Here is an 18629-nt window from a genome sequence, read left to right as displayed (position 1 = left end):
TCACCCTCCCTAGCATTTAGGTAAGTCCCTCTCCTGGACTAGAGACATGGGAGCTGCAAGCTGTGACACTCATGCAGCAATCTGAAGTAATCGAGGCCAACAAAGCCCATTAACCTGAGATAATAAAGAACCTTTCCACCACTCTGCCCCTCCCCATGCTCTGTACCTGCGTGTCCCGCTAGCTGGATCCAAGGGTACTTCTTCTTGAAAGACATCACAAACGGGGACCAGTGCACCATATTCTTGATCTTCCGCCATGATTTGCTCTAAAGGGAAAAAAAAATCATGAAGGTGAATGCAATGTTTTAAGCCTTTACTGTTTGTAAAGTCACTTCAGGCAGCACGCAGCTGTTTTGGACAGGGAAAGAGGCACCGGAGCCAGCGCAGGATGGAAGCAAACAGACAATCTGCTCTTTTCCCATTGCACTGTGCCAAGCCAGAGCCGCTGGGCCTCAACATTCAAAAATCACGAGTAACTTCACTAAAGTGGATGGTGTTACAGTGTTGTTCCAGTTGGCTGCTTCTGCTGCAGAGGGCCCAGCCATCCATACCGCCTTGTCTTTTCTCCCTGCATCCCCCTGCGGAAGCAGCAGGGACATTAACCCATCCTTGAGCACTGCATTAGATCACAGCAGATGGAGCGGAGAAGAGAACCCAGGATTGCTATCCGACCACAAAACTGAATTCCAGCTCCTGCCGGGAACAAGAGCCGCTCGCACAGGCACAGAGAGGCTCACTGCCTGGCTTTTGTTCCCCCTGAAAGGCAGCTGCTGTGTCCATTATGCTGGTGACCCACGTGCACTGATCCGCCCGCTTTGGCCCATCCATAACTGCAGTTTAGAGAACAATTCCCGTCTGGTATATTCTGCTTCTCACCAGATAGATTGCACAAAGCTATTTACATGGCTGTAAGGCTGCATTAGACATACGAAGGCCTCCTTCAAAGGCTCCTTCCTGAGAGAGTTTTCCCCTGGATTGTTCTGGGGAACACACCACCAGTAGAAGGCAGGGGGATGACTTCTTATCTCAGCCCCAGAAGGTGATGGCACAAACAAATCATGTGAACAATATACAACAGCAACAATGGAAAAATGCCTTCTTGTGGGAGCTGGGACAAACAGACAGCGTAGTTCTGGCTGCTCCAAGCTTCTGGGTTCAGCTGGAAGCCTGCAGATAAATTATCCTCATTTGCTCCACTCTGAAGGCATGGGAGGGAGCTTTCCAGAAAGCGCAAGTAATCTCTTCCTCATGCTTGGAGAACCAGCCCCTGTTCCAGTAATGCTTCGCAGACAGGCAGGGAAGAGCCAGCAGCCCCAACTTGCAGTTTGGATGCTTGTTGGGGGTGAACTCACAGCACAGGAATCCGTGCTGGGAACTGCTGACATGTTTAAATGGTGAGGAAGAAGCCAGACAAAGATGTTAGTGTCTAAAGTATGGAAATCACACCGGGTGACCCCTGTGTTGTGCACCAGCCCTGCTGGGGAGCTGGGACACATCACACGGAGATGCAGGGGTTGACCAAGCAGCAGGGACCAGGGGTGGGAGAGGGGAGGAAGAAAGATCCTCCCCCACCTCCCAGCCCGGGAGGATCAGGGTAGCCCTCCCCTGGCAGACTGCCCGTGGCCAGGAGCGTCCCAGAGCACCCTGGCACTGGTACAGCAGTGCAGGAGTTTGGCAAGGAGCTGCTGAGCACAGGGTGACACCGGGCATCCCCTTCGCCCAGGTTTCTCCATGCCATGGGTCTGCTCTGCCGCCCAGCTTGCTTGCTTTGGCAGGGGGGTCGGGCAGTTCCCTACCTGACATGAGGATGAATGTTTTTATTTCCAAAGAGAGTGCCAGAACTTGTGCGCTTTAGCTGTTCTTTGTTCTCCTTTTGGCAGAGAGCAGGAGGGAAGCGGGGGGGTGTCCCCTCCTTTTGTTTTTAAAATAGTAACATCAAGTCCTGGCTGATGTCATGAAAAAAAAGGGGGAAGAAAAGGTCTCTGAGGCAGTTTGGACTGTAGATGAGAGTGACCCACCTCCTCTAAAACAAGGAGTCCTCCCCCAGCTTCCAGCACAGCATCATAAGTCACTCAGTCCCAGGAAACATGCCAAGGCAACACGCCTTCCCAATCCAAGATTTTGTTTTTCAGTGGTTAGACCTTTATAGTTAAAACCTTGAGGTACTTCAAAACACAGGCAGAATGAAGGAAAGCAGCCCCTAAAGCAGGTGGCTTGCCCCTGCCAGGGCTTTCCCAGGAGCAATGAACTCTGCTCCAGCACTGCTCCCAGTGCAGGGGAATGACCCTGAGTCCCCTGGAGACACAAAACACAACTACAACCCTTCTGCTGAGCTGAATGAGACAGAAACAGCTGCATGAGGACCATGTAACACATCCCCATCCCTTACACTCTTTCATCTGGGCTTTACCTGGTTTCAGGCACACCTTTGGCCAGGCATTTCCAACCCAAGTTTTAAGGACGTGTGTAATGACTTTTTTATATTGAGGATGGAAATTGACTGCAAGGCCAGATGCCTCTGCCACAGGGGTCACCCACAATTCTGCTTCACGCAGCATCTTCCCCCCGACTTCGCAGGGGCAACCACATGGGCACTTGCAGGAGAGAGGAGGAACCAATTCCTCTCTCCAAATCCTTCAATTCCTTCAGCAGTCATCAGATTTTTCGTTTTATGCCTGAACCCACTCCCAGTGTAATGAGGGAACATTTGCTTCATCAAAAGAAAGCTATCCTGTGCCCTCAGCCCATGGTACGTTACTGCCCAGCACGCACAACTCATTTTGCAGAGCAGCCTGCTGGGTCCAATTTTTCTGGGGATCTATACAAAATGTCCTATTGCTCAAAAGGCAGTGAGTTTTGCAATGGGCAGCTCCTCTAGTAAACCAGCAGTTGCATGACTCCACCTGTCTGCTCTCTGGGGCTGCCAACAGGCTGTGGAGTCTGGGCCATGGAGGAGCAACAGGAGCAACCCTAGTAAATGTCCCCAGGGATCCTGCCACCCCCTTTGCCTGAAGCTAACAAAATTCTCCCTAGGTAAAGAGTGGCTCCAAAAAGTCAGCCTTTAGATTTTCCCTAGAGGTCCAGGAGAGATGTTAGGTGGCTGTTAACCATCTGGAGGGTCCTTCACAGCCTCTGAGAATGGCTGAGAGCTTCTTTATTCAGACACCATTGTGTGTTCAGAGATCTGAAAGCCGACAGCTTGGGATCTCCGGTCATGCCAAACTCTGTGTCAGGCTCCTTCAACTGGCCATGGAAAATCAGAGCCACAAGGTTCACACCACTCCAGTCTGACTCCACGGCCCCTCAGAGGAAACAGCCCCTCTGCGCTCGGCGGGCTGCTGCCTCCTGCCCTGCCTGGTGCTATTAATAGATAAAAGGAGCATTAAAGCTATTTACAGTAAAGAAATCTTCTTTAACACGGCCTGTTGGGAACCATAAGGTTATCGCCTCTGGGCTTCTCTGTAACTTTTGGTTTACATTTCAAGGAGTTATTTGCTGGCACATCCAGGAGCACAGGCACAGCTGTACGTACGTGGAGGTGTTACCTGTGATAACTCCCCAGACTCGGACTAAAGGATTTTTCACCATTCTGGAAAAAATAGCTTTGTAGGTGGTGTTACCAAGTGATGCTCGTGAAGGGCAGATGTGTGCTCTTCTCATTTGCCTGCAAGGAAGTGAGCCCGCAGGTTGTCACGCTGAAAGGGGACCACAATTCCAACTCTTTTGCATGATCAAAGCCTGCACCTGCTTGTGGCACCCTGGCACCCTGCTGTTCCCCAAATCCAACTCTGTGGTTTCTTGACCTCCCAGAAAATTCACAAAACTGTGTTGACCAATTGCACTCTTGCAGACAAAGCAAAAGCATGGAGTCTGTATAAGCAAAGAACATGCACGAGGTGTCTGATGCAATTCGACACTTTTAATTTAAAACCTGCTTTAGCATCAGCAAATGCCAACTGATTAGCTGCTAAGTAAATTATTTAGTGACTCTGGAAATATATTTAGCAAGGAGCAGCACCATTTTCCCTAATAGTCTGCCACATGGAAATGAAGCTCAGCAACTGTCAGAACCAACTCTAAAAATGAATTTTCCAGGGTTTCTGCAGCCCTCTGCTTCTGCCTCTGCCCTCTTACAGTTTTTGCTTGCCGCAGAGCACAGTGCCCTGACCTGGGGGTGGGATACAAGCCAGAGGAATTAAGCCCTCCTAGTGTGCACCCACAATTGGTCAGTGGGAGAGGAGTGCTGGGAAAACAATTTTATCTGCTGCATGTTTAACTTTACTTATCTGAAGCTTAAAGCAAACTCCAGGCTTTCCCCATCTGTCAATAGAGCTTCGTATGGAAAGAACAACATAGGAGAATTTAGTGCCAGCCCAGAAGGTCAGAGGATATATTGTGTTTAAATAGATTAAACAAAAAGTGACTGATGAGCTCCGTGCTCACTGTACATTTTCCCTATTGCACATGGTATTCCTTTAATGTCTGCTCAAAGGAGACATGCCTTTCTTGGACTGCCTGTTGCCTCCCTTTCCCAGCACGGACACTAGTGGAATTTGACTGGTGTTACTCCCCATGCATGGAGCCAGCAGGGTGCTCTTCCCTTTCCATGCATTCAGCCAGAGAGATAGGCAGTAACTGATTTAATTTGCTGAAATTATGGTTTCCTATGGTTTTATGGGACCAAATGTTCCTGGAAATAGCAGGAACTGAACCTATATTTCAGTGTTTTTTATTAACTAGAGTGTGCATGGTTAGAGGCAAGATTACACAGCTGGGGCAGGGGATGGAAAAGAGGGGGAGCAGTGTTAAATTAATGATTTTCCCAATTCTGAAAAGAACTTCAGCTTCTCTCTCCCAGGAAGATCCTGAAATAGCCTAGGATCAGAAGAGATGGAGGAAAACTATGAGGAGACATTAGTGTCACCAATGCCCACTGCTTCCCCTGGCTTCAATGGAGTTGCTGTAGCCCAGGGACTTGCATGAGTGACACTCTGGCTTTCCATTCCCTTTTGAGAAAGCCCTGCTCCAGGGGGCTTCAATTCCAGTTCTTCCAGAAAGAGAAATGAAGCTGTAGTGCTGTGGTGACAGGGGCCCCTGCAGGAAGTGCTTTCAGCACAGCTCAGGAGGGCTCCAAGATGTTTTACTCACAAGTAAGAGGGTTGGCAAGTCACTCCTCATGCCCTGAGCCTTTCTGGTTTAAAAAACCAGTGCGGCAAGCAGCTGAGAATGGTAGAGTTTGCACCAGAGAGCTCTCTTTTTTGATAACTAAATGAGTGGGGGGAGTGTTTGGCCAAAGAGTTCACTCTGTGTCAGCCTGCTCCACGGCCATGGATATGCAGCCAAGGAAAAAGAGGCCATTTAGTTTTCCATGTTTAAAAGAATGAATGTGTTTTCTTTTGGTCTTTAAAAAGTGGTAAAGGTTTCCCTAGTGATGACTGTTTCCCATGACTGGGAAAAACCTTGTCACTCCAGCCGTGGCGAGGAGGCCAGCTTTGTTCATTGTGCCGGACGCTGGGCGCGGAGGGCAGCGGGGCAGAGCTGGCAGGTACCATGGAATACTTCCTCCTGGCATCCACGTCCTGGCATCTGGGTGACCAAAACTCAGGATTCCAGATGAAAAATCTGTGACGTGCTCCAGAGCGTGATAGTTAACATGGTGCAGAGCTGGGCTCATATTCTGCTCTGCTTTGCCATCTTCCAGCCCCTTGGAACTGCTGCTTCTGTCCAGGCAGCAATAGGGAGAGCCCAGTGACTGCTTCAGCAACACACAGGCTGTGACCACTGACCCTGATCCTGGCAGCAAGTGACAGCCCATATTTTACATTGTCGTCCTCCTGCACAAACTCCTCTCATCCTCGCCAGTGTGTTCCCTTCTGTACCTCACAACAGCTAAATAGCTTTGTTTTGGCCAGAGGAGCAGCTGGCAATGGGAGGGCTTTGGATCAGGGGGCATTTCTTGGTTTAGTCACACAAGGCATATAAGAAAAGTTTCAGCAGCTCCACAAAACCTGGCAGAGGCAATGCCAGTCCCACGTCCCACAGACATTGTTGAGCAAAGATAAAGTGAGGCCCAACATCAGACTTCACTAAAGTTAATACAAGGAAATGTAGTTTGATGACTGAAAGGCACTTCTAGGTGCCTAGAAATTCTAGTCCAAACTCCTAAGCCCTGTTAGATAAATTATTTTGATGGCTAGGGCATAGAAACTTCTGCTGGGGCATAGTAGCTTCTCTTGGGGCATAGTAACTTCTGTTGGGGCGTAGTAACTTCTGCTGGGGCGTAGTAGCATCTGCTACTTTCCAAGGTCTCCACCACCTTTACAGAGAGAAAAAATCCTAATACGTGCATTCTTTTACTTCAGATGCTTTGTTTTTCAGAATAGTCCTGTTTTAGCCAGGAAGAATTTTGCTTCTCACAAGAGGGAAGCTACTCCCCACCGGCTTTGTGAGGAATGCCCTCTTCTCCAGTGAGATCAGGGAGTTGTCCCACCAAGACCAAAGATCTAGGGTAGAGGGTCATAGAGATAAAGCTAGTGCTTCTCTGCCGTCTGCAAGAGATCAGTATGTGCGATAGAGGAGCCTCAGCAAAAATGCATGAAAGCCAGGAACATCTGCTTGGATCATGGAAAAAATATTCCAGTGTATTGGAAAAAAACAGGAGCTTGTTGCAGGCTCCCTCTTCCTGCCTGTGATGGAGGCAAGGAGAATTAGAAGCAGCAAAGGCAGATGAGTGAGCAGCAGTACTTCAGCTTGACCTCCCCTATCACAATGGGAGGAAACGGAGCGCTGTGGGAGCCGGCTGCAGAGGAGTCACCCATCGCCTGTAAGGACATTTGCAACCTCCTCACCCACAAAGCACGAGCAGCGTGGGAGCCACGTCAACACCACGCTTAGGGCTAATGGCTATGGAGAGGAGAGACGGTGTAAGACCTCTCCGTCCAATCTGGCAAAGTAGGAAAGAAGCAAAAAAAGCCTAAGTAAGAGCAAAGGCAAAGCCTGCATTGGAGCTGAGTAGCTGAGCCTCAAAGCTACAGTTGTCTCCATGAGGCATTTCTTCCTGATGGAGAGCCTGTACCGCAGCAAAGCTGAAAACCTCCTAATGCAGATCAGCCACAAGTGACTCTCCCATAAAGTCAGTTGAATTATTAATTGCCAGCATTAGACATGTTCAGCCTACTTTCCTGAGTGGGAACCGATCCAGATCTCTGCAAATGTATTTGTTACTCATTAAGTACACACCAATAAGGTTTGTTAAGCAATTTGCAGCTTGGAGAAGGTAAGTGAATAACTCAGAAACAGCTAATCACTTTTGGTGGACTGCTGCTTAAGCAGTGCAGTGCTTCTTCCTCTGCAAGCAGCTAGTTTTTAAAAGCCAGGAGGTTGTAAAAATCCTTGCTGGTAGCCAAAAATGGGCTACCACCACAATCACAAAATGATTTATGAGAAGGGTCCCAGAGCATTGCAGCTCATCTGTACAACACAGTGGTGCACAGAGCTCCAGGCAGCCAGATCAGGCGTCCAACTGAGAAACGGGATATGCTGTCCAAAGATCTGACCCTGTATCCCTGTATCGGGGAACTTGTCATCAGCTCTGATGGAAACTGCTCTGTTTCCATCTGGAGACTTGTGTTTGATCCTTTTCCCAGTTTTGGAGTATTCACCACCGTCTTTCTGGCTCACAGCATCATTTCTGCTCATCAGCTCCTGTAGCAGTGTACCACAAGCTGGGGACGTGGGCTCCTTAGCCTCTGTTGGCTTTAGCACTTCTCACTCTCATGCTGCTGGTGGGGAAGGACCCACGCAGCCGTCCCAACCCTGCCACTAAAAATCCCAAACTGCTGCTAGCTTCCGTATGCTCTCTGAGACAGAAGACGTGGACATGCCCTTTGTGACACTAAACAACTGCATTGGTCTCTGGTTGCTTGATTTAAAGTCCATCTCAGCAGCCTAAAGGCCAGAGCTGCAGTGTCCTGGAGGGCAGTGGTTTGGTTGGGCAGAGCCTTCCTGCAAGAAACAACCTGTGCACAAGACGTGCTCTTACATGTCAGGGAGGTGGGATGGGAGCTGTACTGTAAAGTCCCAATTGTTTCCAATCTGGCTGATTTAGACTGGCAGATAGAGTTAATCACAGGACATGGGTATCAAACACTCTCTTCTACAATTTGAAGGTAAGTTTTTAGAGATTCAAACCAGGATGATACCATTTACAGTCTGTCCAGAGGCACTTTGGGTCAGAGACTCCAAATGGAGGAATAGCATCAACGAGTGGAACAAAGCAACTAATAATGCTTGTTTTTTGAGTCTGATTTCTTTCCGTTGGATTCAGGAGGAGACACAGAAATCTTGGGAATGGACTAGTCTGCTCTCTGACATGGGCCATGATGTGAGCTAAAATGCCCAGAGCTCATGTCCCAAAGGAGGGGGATGGACACAGATTTCCTTCCCTGTTGGGGCTCACAGCAGGCACATGCTATGGTGTGGTGATACTACATCACTCATTTGTTCAGTCTGACATTTTCAGGCAGGGTGGACACAGGTGAGACATGGCTGCCACGGACTTCCAGTGCTGCTGTAGCCTTCTGAAGTCTTTCCTCTGGCATTGCACAGAGGGCATTGACCCGGATACTGTAAATATAACACCCTAGGAGCATAATGCCCATAAGCACTGATGATACACAAGCAAAAGCCAAGTCATGCAATGTTAGTGAGGCAATCTGCACGAGAAGCTGGATGAGAAAGGCCTGGCTTGTAGACTTGAGCTTTGCTGTTGCTGAGACCCCCAGCACTCTGTGCTGATCTTGGACACAGAAAACATTTCCATCGCTGTTCCTTGCTCTTCCCGCTCATGGAGTGAGTTCCCTATCTTCTGCTGTTTGACCATAACTGAACTTCACTTTGTGGAATATATGAGTGAGAAATGCATCTCTTTTCCAAGGGCAAGTGAAATGTTTGGATGCATTTTAAGTGCCTTCAGTAGAGTGGGAAGGCAGAGATGGAAGAGAAGGAAAAAAAGGGCCAGGCTATGGCTGCGGTAATTTGTTTAGAACAGAAAATTTTAAAAATTAGTCATAAGCCCTGAACATACCGACATTTACTGGGTATATGAACAGTAAAAAGCTGATTTAGAAGAGCAGTTATAAGTTTCATAAACATGACTAAACTCTAAAGCTAAATGTTCAACATGCATGACCTTTTAATTCCCCTTTAAATCAGTTTAGCACTTTCATTTGTGTTTGGAGTCCCTCATGTTTAGATAGCACTTTGATGTTTTTAAGTACTATTTGGGAGTTTTATTGTCTCTCCTGCTTTGGAGCTGAGACCTCACATCCTCTACTAAGTGGCTGGAGGAGTTTCTGCTTGCACAGGAGCTGGTGGGAGCACCAGCCTGCCTTGGCCATAGCTCCCCAGCACCCCCAACTCATTGTCATGGGACAGTCCTCTTTTCCTAGGCAGCTCCTAAATATAATCAGCAACCAGGACAAACTCCTCCAGGAGTGGAAATGCAGTTTGGCACTCCTTGGTTTCGGATCCTTACAGAAGAAGCATATTAGAAAGATGATGGCTTTGGGAAACCTCTTTGCTAAAACAGGGGCATTGCAAGCAGCCAGAAAGCTGCAGGCACGTGCCATGCAGCATCTTCCTCGCAGCTGCAGACGTGCTGTATATGCACCTCACAGTGCCCAAAGCATCTTCCCAGGAGATTTAGCACAGCATCTCAGAGGTTCTGCTTTTAAAACTGCACTAAGGGCTATTTAAAAAAAGTGGCCTAGGCCTCAAGGCAAAGAAAGATTTGTTACAGGCACTGTGCACCCACAGAGCAGTTCCCCCGTGTGCTGCAAGGTGATGTGCAGGTAAGAACAGTGCAGGTCAGCTTTTACAGCTCTCAGCATCTGTTATTCCTGGCACCAGGGTTTGTGGGAACACACAGGGCTTGTCTCCACCAGAATGAGACAGACATAAACTCGTTTGCCATGGTTGCTTCCAAGCCTACCTTATGGGTGCCCTGAGCCTTCCTCCTCCAGCAGCTTTCCAGCTGCACTGCCCTGAGTGGGTATGAGAAGCACAAATACACTTTAAAAGCATCTGCTTGCAGGGACTCCTTGCTCACTGGGCACATCAGCCAGAGACTGTGCTAGAGCCAGGGGCTCCCAGGAGCACAGCAAGACCAAGCTAATTACAGAGCTTCAAACATGGAGCATCTCTCACGCTCAGCTGCTCATTCCCAATTCTCCACACAGCAGTGTCAGGCTGAGAACAGGGAGTGTGTCTCCATTGACTTCAGCTAGATTACCCTGTCCCCTATCCATACAGATGCAGACCCATACTGTACTCTTGCTCCTTCAGGCAGGTTGCTCATCACTGCCACACCCAGGAGTGGGCTCACCCAGCCTGGTGGGGACAGGGGGCGGACAAGCTCAGCAGAGCAAGAGCACCGGCTGTGTGCAGCCACTGAGCTGTGTGGGACCTTGGAGACCGTGACAGAGGGAGGAATTCAGTTAACAGCACACTTCCACTGCCCCCCGGCCCGCTGCAGCAGAAGGTCTGACAGCGAGCAGACCTCAGCACAGAACCAGCAGTAATTTTATCATTGGCTTCATTTTCCCAGTCAGAGCCCTACACACACCCCTTAACCATTTCAGTTATGAGTCATCAAAAAATGCCAGCTTTAGCAACGCAGCTCGACCTCTGCAGGGCCAGGTACATACCTCTGCCGCCAAAGCCGATGTCCTGCCACGCCTGCCCGGTGTGAGAGCATCCGAAGAGCTGGCTGGGCAACCCTGTGCCGGGGAAAGGGCAGCGTGGCGGTGGGGGAAGAAGCTGTCACGGCATTCAGGCAAGGAGGTTTCTTGCCACGGGAGCTCCTACACCGCTTCTCTTACGCTGCCTTTGAAGCTTGTGCACAGAGCCGACAAGCCCTGCTGCACCCCGCCACTCCCCTGAGCCCTTAGGGAAAAGGACAGGATCCTCGGAGACACAGAGAAGGTTACCCAACCTTACATCCTGGTGCGACACACGGGGTTGGATTTTCCAACCCAACCATGTGCTGACACGCAGGGGTGGGGCGGGGGAAGAAAAAAGAGGATTTCATCTGTTAACTCCTAAGAAATTGAGGAAAAATCATGTTGCTCCTTTATAAACGGCCCTGATCTCCCATGAGCTGGTGCAGAGGTGCCAGTAAAGGTGCCAGCTGGGGGGATGCTGGATTTTTGGTGATAGGAGGAATGCAGGGGCCAGCAAAGAAATTTGCTGCTTCGGTGTATATTTACAGCCTTCCACAGGGTGCTGGGGAGGAAGAGGTTTCTCTAACCCAAAAGGGAAATGCTCATCTGAAACAGGAAAATGGAACTTTCTTTTGAGCATTATTAATGGAAAATCACCTCTGTAATGGTTGAATCCCTGGGTGTGCAGCAGGGAGAGGATGCTTGGGGAGAAACACCCTGCCCCTCCCAAGTCAGCTCACTTGGGAATGCAGGTAACCCCGGGGGGCTGATGCTGGCACAGGCACAAACAAGAGCATGCTGGGGTTTTGGGGAGGAACACTGCTCAGCTGAGGCAATGGCAGAGTTGGTAAGTGCCTTATGTGGGAGTCCCGGATGTAGGAAGAGAGGGTCTAAGTGCTACAGCAATGCTGACAACACCCTGACCACAAACAGCATCACCCAAGGGTGACCCAGGAGATTCAGGTTCATAATTTATAAAGACAGATCCAGAGATCTGATTGCTTCTTTTTCTTTTCAGTTTTTTTTTTTTTTTAAGGGAAATTGTTTCTAAACTAAACATTTCTCTTGAAAGAGGCTATTTTAAGGCGAGCAACATGATACAGTGTGACATCCTTTAAAGAGGTAGAGATCGTGGGTTTCATAAAAAAATACAGATAGTCTTTCTTGGAACAGAACTGTTATGGTTGAAGAGGATGCCCAAGCATTTTCTGGTCCAAAAAAGGAGACAAAGATGAAGGGTAGTTATATCTAACTGTAAAATCGCAAGGGCACTGGCAGAGGCAATACAATGAACCCATTATAAACATGGGTGTAACAAAGCCAGAGTTTAGCTCATTGTGTCCTAGAATTTCTAAATATATTTTGTCTTGGGGGAAGAGCAAGGGAGAAGAGAGATTAATGTAGGGAAGACGCCCAATCTTCTGAACAACCAGGTTTTCCAGCAAGGCACAAACCCACGATCTCTGAGGCTGTGTCTGTGGGCTGCTGAAGTTCTCCCACTGCAGGCAACTATGTTTAGTTTCTCTTAGAAGGTGAGGGAAGCAGAAGAGGAGGAAGAAGACTTAAGTCATCTTATCCCCTCAGACATTTTGCTGTTCATTTCCTTCAGCAGCACACGAAGCACTTAGTCACTTTGTCTCCAACAGTTTTTTTCTAATTTTATTTTTTACAAACCGAAATAAAAAGAGAAAAAGGAGGTTCCTTCCCAAATAAGCAGCTAGTGGAGGAGGCTGGGGGAGTGAACAGTGAGTGGCCAGGACTTCACCCTACAGCTCAGCTGGCTGCTGCAGACACCCAGGAGAGAGGGCAGGCACTGCCGCTTCCTCTCACTCAGTGACAGCTCGATGAGCCACTTCAGCAAGCCAAGGTGCCAAGCATCCTCCAGAGCCAAGATCTGCTTCGTGCCCCCCCTACAGGCATTTGGTACCTGCCCTCGCAGGAAAATTACTTGCAATGTTATAACACACCACTCATGCTCCAAGTGTTTTCCTGCAGCAAGGTAAGGATCAGTTTACCACCTAAACCACATGTCTAGCTTGGATGTCCTACATTCTACAACTCAGAAATACGAATGTCAGAGCAGCAGTTCCTTTGGGGTTGATGTTAGTAAGCAAGCAACTATAGCTCCTGTATTAAAGGAGTCCTTAATGATAGAAACTTTTGTCAAAACTGGCTTTCTCCAACAGTGTTGTAGCAGAACACAGTACAGCTGGTGTCCTTCCTGACTTCTCTCATCCTCAGGAGCACAGAGGGCCCTTGGCACCATCCCTTTCTCCAGCGAGTGCCTGCCCTTTGACTGAAAATGCAGGCAGCAGCACAGGCACCCACACTGAGGTGCACACTGGTGCTGAGATGCTGCCTCAAAAGGGAGAGCACGAACGACAGCAAGAAAAAACATGCCTCTGAACACAAGCGCAATCTAGAGTTAGTCATTTGTTTTCTCTCCCCTGCAGAGTATCTTGAAGGGTGTGAGGACAGGAAAGCAAAACCCCCAAATCCCCATCATTTCTTCCCCCATCAGAGAGCAAATCAGCAGGCATGGCCATAACACAGTGCATTTTAAAACTGACTCGGGATGGAGGTTTTGGAGGGCTCAGAAGGCACCCAGATGGCTCATGGCTTCCTGTTGCTTCAGCTTTACAATAAAGCAACATAAATAGATCTTCATTCTTTGTTGACATTTGATGCTGTACAGCAAAACAGGCATTGTTAACCTAAAAATAGGAAACGCTGTGGCAGCTTTGAAGAAATTCAGTGTTTTTCCTGTACTGATACAAACACAATGGCCCAGTGCCAGATGCCTCTGTCCTGCTTTGAAGAACGATGAAATTCTTTGCAACGCTCATAAATTACTGCTTTGTTAGCACCCGGCAAGCTCCAGTGACACCAGCAAACCCTGGTATTTCCTTCTTCTCCCTCGTAAGGGAGGGGGGGGATGCTTAATGCTACATTTCATCCCCGGTGGTGACGGACAGCCCCGCGCGCCTATCGCAGAGCCCAGTGCAGGCGGAGGTTGCCAAGGCACCCGCTGACGCACAGCCGGGCCCCACTTCTACATTTTTCCATTACACGGTGTTGAAGCTTGCAGAGCAGGAGGTAGCCTTCCTGAGCGAGCAACTGAGAGATCAGTGAGATGGCAGGACTCTGCAAGGCGTGTTGTGTGCTACTTACGCTGTGTTTGAAAGAAGGAGTGCACAGCGGAGCCAGAAATCTGCCTTGTTCAGAATAAATGAGTGCACGTTTTCAGATCTGGCTTGAAAAAAGGGCACACCTACTACTACTCTTCTCAGAGTGCAAGTATAGAAAAGTCAAGCAGAGCGAGGTACGGGTGGAGAACCAAAAATTCCTGGTGGCTTTCCCTGGGAAGCACAGCTGTGACTCCTGGGGGAGGATGTGCTGACACACTCACTCCAGAAGGTACCTGGGCATGCTGGGACCAGGGCACTGTGGCTGTACTAGCACAGGCACTGCTGCCAGTCCCTTCACTGGGGTCCCACCCACAGAGATGCCCCCCCCACCGCTGTGCCCTCATCCTCAGTGCTATTTAAGGGGGCTGAGCCAGCCCTGCTCACACTTGGGGCACATCCCTGCCTTGCAGCATGGACTGAGAGCAGCAGCACAGCCTGAGCAGAAACAGGACCCCATCCAAGAGCAGTCACTTGCCATACAGTCTCTCCCACCTCCATGCTTTGGTAGATCTAGGGGTCAGGTTTCTCTTCATCATGGTTCATGGACTGATTTTAATCCACCCTCAGCTCTGAAGCTCCTCTCCCACTGCTGGGTGCTGACAACCACAGGGATGGTCCTCCAAGCAGCAGCTCGAGGCAGCAGCCTGCCCAGCTTCTGCAGAAAGCCAGCTCTATGTGACACCTCTGGTCACAGCTTATCTGCCTCCCACACAGCTCAGAGCTGCAGGCCAGGTTTGTGAGGTATTAAATGCTGCCAGACACAGCAATTTATGCAGTGTTAATTTATCCTCCCTAGAGCCTAAGAGATGGGCAGCTGGGGAGCACCAAGCATATGGAGGATACTCCCTAGAAGTCCAGCTAACTCTTAGACAGTTTTACACAGCTCCTCATGGTGTAAGTTCATTGTGACCATTCAGGATTAACATATTAGGGTCAGTGCTTCCTCTTTGGTTCAGTTATGGTGTGCTGTGTTCGCAATCCTTCTTGTCCCTTCCTGGTGTGGACAGAAGAAGCTATCTCAGTGTTGTGTTCCCATGCAGGGATCTCCTGCCCTGCAGGGTTAATTCCCCTACCATTCTGGGGTGTTGTGCAAGTACTGGGAGGCTGCAGCTGCTATCACAAAGCCATGCCACTGGCTCGAAGTGTGGCAATCCTGTCCTCAGGGGCAGGGACCAGCACACAGGCGTAAACCTAAGGTATTAGTTCAGTGGTACTGAATCATGGCTTGGGAAACCTTCCTTTCCAGAAGGGAAAAATAAGAAAAGGAAAAAAAATCAGGCATTTCCAAGCTCTCAAATTACTCCTGTTAGGAATAGAAGGAAGCTACAGAAAGGCAGCCTCACCTACGGGGTGATCACTAGAAGTTTCTCATATCTCCCTTGTAGATTTTCTATATGAAAAACAAGCCCAGCTCTCTACAGAAAAGCAATGAGACCTTCACAGTCTCGGACTGAACAGTACCAAGATCAACTAGAAATCACAAGTTAGCTTTCAGTATTTCAGCTTGGAAATGGTTGGTTTTTGGCAACCTTGCTGAGCTCCACTGCTTGGCTGCTAGCACTATTTGGAGCCACTCTTTGGCCTGGGGAGAATAAGACCTTATTTTTTACTGCAAAGTCACTACTCCATGCAATAGCATGTGGCTGCCAGGGCCTCTCAAGGATGTAATGGTCAAGGATACCCAGCCTTACATGGAATGAAGAGGAGAGATTTGCAGAAAATAAGCTGTATTGCTTTGCAAATGTACTGTCCCTGTTGCATGGTGATCTACTAATAAAAGCGATATTTGCATTTTTTGCATAAAACCAATTTGGATTCACTGTTCCTTCACCTGCACAAACACCAGGACTCTCTGCATGGAAAACAAGTTAGAAAGCTACTCATGAGAAAGTGGCACTCCTAATGCTACAGCTTCAGAACTACTGAAAATGTTTCCGTGCTCCCTTACAGCAGGCAGAGCATTTTAAATCGTGGCCAGCACATGGTATTTGAGTCCCAGTGACAGCATCATCAGTGGGGGAGGCTCACACCTCCTGGATCATGTACAACAGTACTAGATGCCCGGACGCACAGCTAACTATGGACACGTTCCCAGGACCACCAGGGAGAAGGATCCATTTCTCCTGAGCTGGCATCTCCAAGATGGGCAAGAAAACTGCAGCCAGCCCTCTTCCATCACATGGGCCCTGGGCCAAGGGCACAACTGCCACCCTGGGGTTAGGTACCAATGCTTGCAGAGCTCTGCACAGGAGCTATGCAAATATTGTGGCTAAATCTTCTCCGTTCCCAGTCATGAATGTAATTGTCTATGCAAAGATGCTGTGCCCAGCTAGTGACTGCCTGGCCCCTCACTGCAGCCCACCCACCCCTGCATGACGGGAAGGCAGGGACCCTCAACACCCAGCAGCAGCTGATGCTCTGGCTCATGAGGGCAGATGTGAAAATCTCACAAGACCTACATCAGTGAGTGGTGTTGCCCAGGCAGTGGGTAGAAGAAGAACCAAAAATCCATAAATAAAAGTATTTCATCCTGGCTAACACATGCCTACGGAAACAGCAGCACACATCCACCCCTTTCATGTAGTCACGGGCGGGACATGGCACAAGTAGATGGAAGGTGTCCTATTTTACTTAGATTATAAACAACTGTAAGCTTATTAGGGCATTACAGTGAGTCGTTCTGGAATGGAAAAGTTTATATGCTGGAAACAGTGACTCGTTAATGAGCTAAGGTATTTTTAGTATTTTTAATAGACAGGGTGTTTGAGATATTGACAAAAAGCGTGCTGATGAGGTGACTACTTGTGACACCTGCTGATGTGCCAGACAAGAACAAAGTGCTCTCAAGTCAGTGACTAGCACATCCCAGAGACTGGCTAGATGAGGGGAAGGTGGGAGGAGAGATTTTGGTTTTCTGTAGAGAGAGGTAGTTAAAAAAGAGTTATTGAAAGCATTTGGAAAATTATAGCCATGGCAAGCAGCTAACAGAGACTCCTTTGGAAGATGCAGGTCCCATTAAAGGGTTGTTAATCTGAGTTCAAGCAGGTCCAAAAGGAAGGACCAGAAGTACTCATAGAACTGAGGATCTGGACAAAATCAGGAGAGGAGCTGCAGCTGTGTTTCAGGCGCACAGCAATCAGTGCTGGGATTTGGGATTGGCAGCAGAGCTCAGTGCGTGGGCTCTTGGTTTCAAGTGGAAAGCTTTAGACGCAGGGGGACGGGTAATGCACATGTGGGGCACCATCCTTCACTCCACAGCACTGTCGCTTCCGTAGACCGAGAAGAGGACAATATAAAAAATTGCATACTCCAAGAGACTGGTTTCAAGAGCTGGATATAGTGAGTCAGCCCCAGGTCTCCCGGTCCCATTGGAAAATATGAAAAAAACCCACCCTCTCTTCACACAAGCCTGCCCTTTGTACGCCGGAGATCCTGTTCAGGTTGCGTGGGGCCCTTTGCCACTCCTGTGCTGCTGTGGAACGGCTGTGATTTGGGGGAACCACCCTGCCCCAGCTGGCCACAGGAGAGCAGCTTGTGAAAGGAAGGCATGCGGTAAATTCACCATGGATGAGTTTCCCATTGCAGAGTCCTGTTTGAGCCACTTTCTGGAGACAGTTTTTAAAGTCTGCAACTTTTAAAGCACCCAGGAGCATTGCCAGGCTGTAATTTAACCTTGCAACAGTTTCAACCCATGTAAATGAAAGCCATGGGGGCAACTTGTGCCTTTCAGCCCTGTGAGAGAGCAGCAGAGCCAGCCAAGCATTCCATGTTAGCTGAACATCCCATGTCAACCAAACATCCCATGCTCAGCAGCTACTAACACCTGAATAAGGGGAAGGAGGACAGAAAGAAATGGAATACAAAGCCTGAACTGGAAGTATGCCCTAAAGCTCAGGGTTGGAGCTTTGCCCTTCAGGTAGCTGTGGACAGTGGGTGCTGCACACATTTGCTGCATGCTTTGAGAAAGCTGAAAGCTGCACACAGTAAGTGAGAAAATTGATACCACAGCTGTGATTACCTGAATTAAGATGGCGTTTCAAAACCAAGCAGGGTCCCACCATGCACCATGTTACATCGTCTGTGTATATGTGGCCAAAGATGTTTTCCCCCCTGAGCCATTCCTATCCGACACACACAGTGCTTGCTTCTCCCCCTCCTCATTTTCTGCTGGACAGACAACAGAGACTCAACCAGCACCTCACTGTGGCCATTTCTCACAGTGGAAAGAGCCAAGAAAGAGTCAGATGCTCCCTGTATCCTGAAGCTCCATGCCCCAGGGCAGCCCCGCACAGCCAGGGTGTGATGCTGATGGCGTGCTCAGCCACCAGCTCCGTCCCTGGTCCACCAGCAGTCAGAATTCACTGTACTATCACTTTGGCACACTCCTTCCTTCCTTGGCAAGACAGGCCAGAACTAAACTTTTCCATTGAGACGGGTAAACAAAGACTTTGCTTTTCCCCCTGTAACAAAGTTTAGCCCAGGAAGTCACATGAGCGCAGCTGCATCCAGCATGTATATCCAAAATGGCTCGAGTTGTTGGCAGTGTATGGATGTACAAAACCTGATAAAGGACAAAGCTCTGCCCTGGAAATGCACTTCCACCAGTGTGTGGAATTGCACCAGAAACATCCTGTCCTTCTGCACGAAGGCCAAATCTGACCCCTGCCACACACCCTGCATCAGGGAGGACACACTGTCACTAAGACTGTTGGAGCCAGCT

General features: G+C 49.0%; 1 protein-coding gene across 1 annotated transcript in view; it reads right to left on the bottom strand.

Annotated features, from left to right (window-relative positions):
- Positions 1-18629, bottom strand: part of ITPKB (inositol-trisphosphate 3-kinase B) — a 68311-nt gene that overhangs the window by 15932 nt on the left and 33750 nt on the right. Inside the window, exon 3 of the mRNA XM_027659342.1 lies at positions 167-266. Coding sequence (XP_027515143.1) covers positions 167-266 — 100 coding nt within the window. The remainder of the gene's footprint in view (positions 1-166; positions 267-18629) is intronic.

Source organism: Corapipo altera, unplaced genomic scaffold (genome assembly GCF_003945725.1).
Source record: "Corapipo altera isolate COAL_440 unplaced genomic scaffold, ASM394572v1 48, whole genome shotgun sequence".
Classification (NCBI taxonomy): domain Eukaryota; kingdom Metazoa; phylum Chordata; class Aves; order Passeriformes; family Pipridae; genus Corapipo; species Corapipo altera.
Note: the sequence above shows the minus strand (reverse complement) of the source record. Positions and strands in the feature narration are given on the sequence as shown.